Source organism: Lactuca saligna, chromosome 4 (genome assembly GCF_052625555.1).
Source record: "Lactuca saligna cultivar CGN05327 chromosome 4, ASM5262555v1, whole genome shotgun sequence".
Lineage (NCBI taxonomy): Eukaryota > Viridiplantae > Streptophyta > Magnoliopsida > Asterales > Asteraceae > Lactuca > Lactuca saligna.
This window is the reverse complement of record NC_136420.1, coordinates 308,340,818-308,344,111: the sequence shown is the minus strand read 5'-3', so window position 1 is coordinate 308,344,111 and position 3,294 is coordinate 308,340,818. Positions and strand designations below refer to the sequence as shown.

The following is a 3,294-nucleotide window of genomic DNA, read 5'->3' as shown; positions in this document are numbered from 1 at the left end:
GCTTTTTTAGAACTTGATGGAAGGTATTTAAGGTAACTTACGGATATTAAATTATAATATTATATTTTGAAAGGGTTTTGATGTAAAATTTTCATAAATTGATTATTGCAATTTATAACTAGAACAAGATAATTACTTCATTAAGTCAACGGTAATAAGATATTTTTCCATTTATTACTAGTTTATTCTTATCAAATACTCATGACGCTCATTAATAAAATACTATAATAAAATTCTTAAAGACTAAAGTTATAAAATACTTTTAAATAATTTATAATGTTTTAAGAGTTAGTTACATAAAAGAAACTAAATTTATATAGAATTTTCGAATTTTAACATTGTGATAATTTATTTACAATTAAGACACTAACTTTACAAAAATTAATAACATTGATATTATATTTTTTTAATTTGTTTCAAAGTAGATCATTTTACCTGTCTTTGGTGATTTGGTACTGACATAAGATGATGACACGATATTTTTTTGTGACACCAAGTTATCATCCTATATCACGGTCATAAGTTATCATCCTATATCACGGTCATTTCATCAAAAACCGACGACATGTCATTTAATAACTGAATTGACAGATCAAATAGACAACATTCAAACAAATTAAAAAATAAATATGATATCAAAATTACTATGTTTTAAAAACTTAATGTCTTAACTATAAAAAAAAACTTAACATAGAATAAAAAATTTCTATAAACTTTAATGTAATTAATTTGACCCATATATTAATAGACTAATACCAAAAAAATTGCTTTATCAAAGCCTAAAGAAAAATGACACTTTCTTAGGGGCAATCTAGTAATTTTAATGCAAATATACACGGGAAGTATGCTCAAGACCAAATCCACACCAAACTTGCATCAATGAGAACAATAAGCGTGTTACAATTTAGTCCTTCACCGGCTATTACCGGTAAAACCGGTGGCACCAATGGAAAATAGAAAAGTCGGCGTACAACAAGCTGGAAGGTATAATTGTAGTCTGTAGATCTGTTATAACGGCGCCGTTAATACCCCCGTTACAAAAGTTAGAGAGAGAATGTATGTGTGTGTGTGAGTGCGTGAAACGCTAGGACCACATACACTCTTGATAAGAAGCTTTCAAACGGAATCCCTGCCATTAGCATCGTCGTCGTCATCATCGTCTCCACTCTCTCTCTCTCTCTGAAACTAACAAAACAGAAAAATCACAGAAGAAGATATTATTCTTCATTGAAGAACTAATCAATTGAGGTACGTACAACATGATTTGACATCGGGATATATAATACAGCGATATGGATGTGTATATGTGAATGGGGAAGTATACAAGGAAGTGTAGTGATCAAGGTTGTGAGATTTCGGTAATGGAGGTTGCACCGGCGGGAGTAAGGACTAGAGGAAGAGCTATGGCGACGGCGGCGGAGGAAGCGGCGGATAATTCTGGATCAGCGAAGAGGATGAAGGTCGTCGGAAATGGAGAATTGAGATTGTCTTCTTCGCGAATTACAGATAGTGATGGTGGAGATGTGATTACTACATTGAAGAATTACGGTGATTCCGCCGTGGAGGAATTGAGAGATTTTTCCGGTGATGTTCCGGCGTCTTGTTGTTCGAGTAACGGATCAGTTACGGAGATATTGAAAAGTGCAGATCTGGAGGTATGTGTGTATGAACATTGAACTGTCCTTTCCATTATTATTATTGTTATTTTTTTAATTTCTCTCTCTTTTATGCTTTATCCATGAAAGTTTCATAATATTTTGAATTCGAATTTTGTAATTTGTACAGGAAAGAACTGAAGTTGAAACAACTATGACATACGAAATGAACAGAAGAGAAAGGTTTGATTTCTTCATAAAATTCGCCTCACAGTTGATTCAAAATTTTAAAAAAAGGAATATTCTTGATCTAAAACGGCATCCGTTACACTTTCATTCATCCTCTAAATTAAACAAAAACAAAACACACACAAATCCCTTTCTCTCTCTAACTTTCGATGGATCGTTCATACAGCACACAAACAAGCGACCTCAAGGCGGAATCCGGCGAACTACACTCAACAAATACATCAAAGCCGTCGGTGCAGATCGATTCTCACCGGAAAACGCCACCAGCAGCCGAACTTGAAGAATTCTTCGCTAAAGCAGAAGAAAACCTCCATAAACGTTTCAAAGACAAGTAAGTAATTAAACACACTCTATAAATCCATATATTCTTTACACACATCCTTTCAAAAATCGAGTAAAAAAGTAACTGAATGTAACGATTCTCCTTTCTTCAGGTATAATTACGACATTGTAAAGGACGTTCCATTAAAAGGTCGTTTCGAATGGGTTGAACTAAAGCCATGAAGACGAAGAAGAAGAAGATGATTACTGATGTAAAAAAAAAACAAAAAAAAACAAAATTGTTTCTAAAATTTAGAAACAGAAGTGAAAAGTACAGTAGTACCAGAGTACGTAGTGCATTTTAATTGAATCGAGATCTTTAAAATTTCCAGTTGCAGTTGCATTTGCATTATAATTAATCGATCATGGGGTTCATGAGTACATGAGGTGGTAGTGTTTGTTCGTGGGGGATGTAAGCTTTTGTTCTTCTTTTTTTTTGCTCTGAATAGACAGAGTTTGAGGAAGGAAGAAGGAACAGTTGGTAAAATAGTGATTTGGAGTGTACTTCAACCTTCCCCCAATACATCTCTCGTTTCTTTCTGTTCATCTCTGCAATTCTTTCAGATCATAAAACGTACAACTGATGCGATAGCTTCTCTCATAGGTAATTTTTTTTTTATTTTTTTTTCCTTTCTCGATTTTGCCACTAGTTTTCTTTTAATTATATTTCAAAAAAAAAAATCAATTCTAAAAATCACCATCTAGCAATTTTTCTCGTGATTTTCCATAAAAAAATAAATAAATATTTCAATTTTTTCTCAAAATAGAAGAAGAGTCTTGTTACAAAATTCACTATTCAATGTGAAATTTACTTCAAAAATATCTAAAAAATTTAAATTCTTATATACTGTAAAATTGTTCTTTGCAATACGAATAAAAAAAAAACTGGTCTTATTTTAAGAAAATCAGAAATTTTTATCAATAATACTAATTTTGTAATTTTTTGTTTAAGGATTTAAAAAATTATTTTGATAGAAAAAATGCTTCTTTTTGCAAAAACGAATAAATTTTTAGATTTTCAGAAAATAATGTAAAAAAAGGAGTAAGGAAACATGGGGCTTAATTTCGCAGTAGATCGTTATAAAATTAGTGATTATTTATTTAAAAAAAAAAAAAGTTGGGTTATTCC

General features: G+C 31.5%; 1 protein-coding gene across 1 annotated transcript; it reads left to right on the top strand.

Moving 5' to 3' along the window:
- Window positions 1-1,084: 1,084 nt before the first annotated feature.
- Window positions 1,085-2,705, top strand: LOC145043932 (cyclin-dependent kinase inhibitor 7-like). Its single transcript, XM_078992704.1, has 4 exons — window positions 1,085-1,655; window positions 1,786-1,838; window positions 2,011-2,175; window positions 2,279-2,705. Exons 1-4 carry the CDS (start codon window positions 1,311-1,313, stop codon window positions 2,346-2,348), a joined length of 633 nt encoding a protein of 210 aa, XP_078848830.1. The 5' UTR covers window positions 1,085-1,310; the 3' UTR covers window positions 2,349-2,705.
- Window positions 2,706-3,294: the final 589 nt, after the last annotated feature.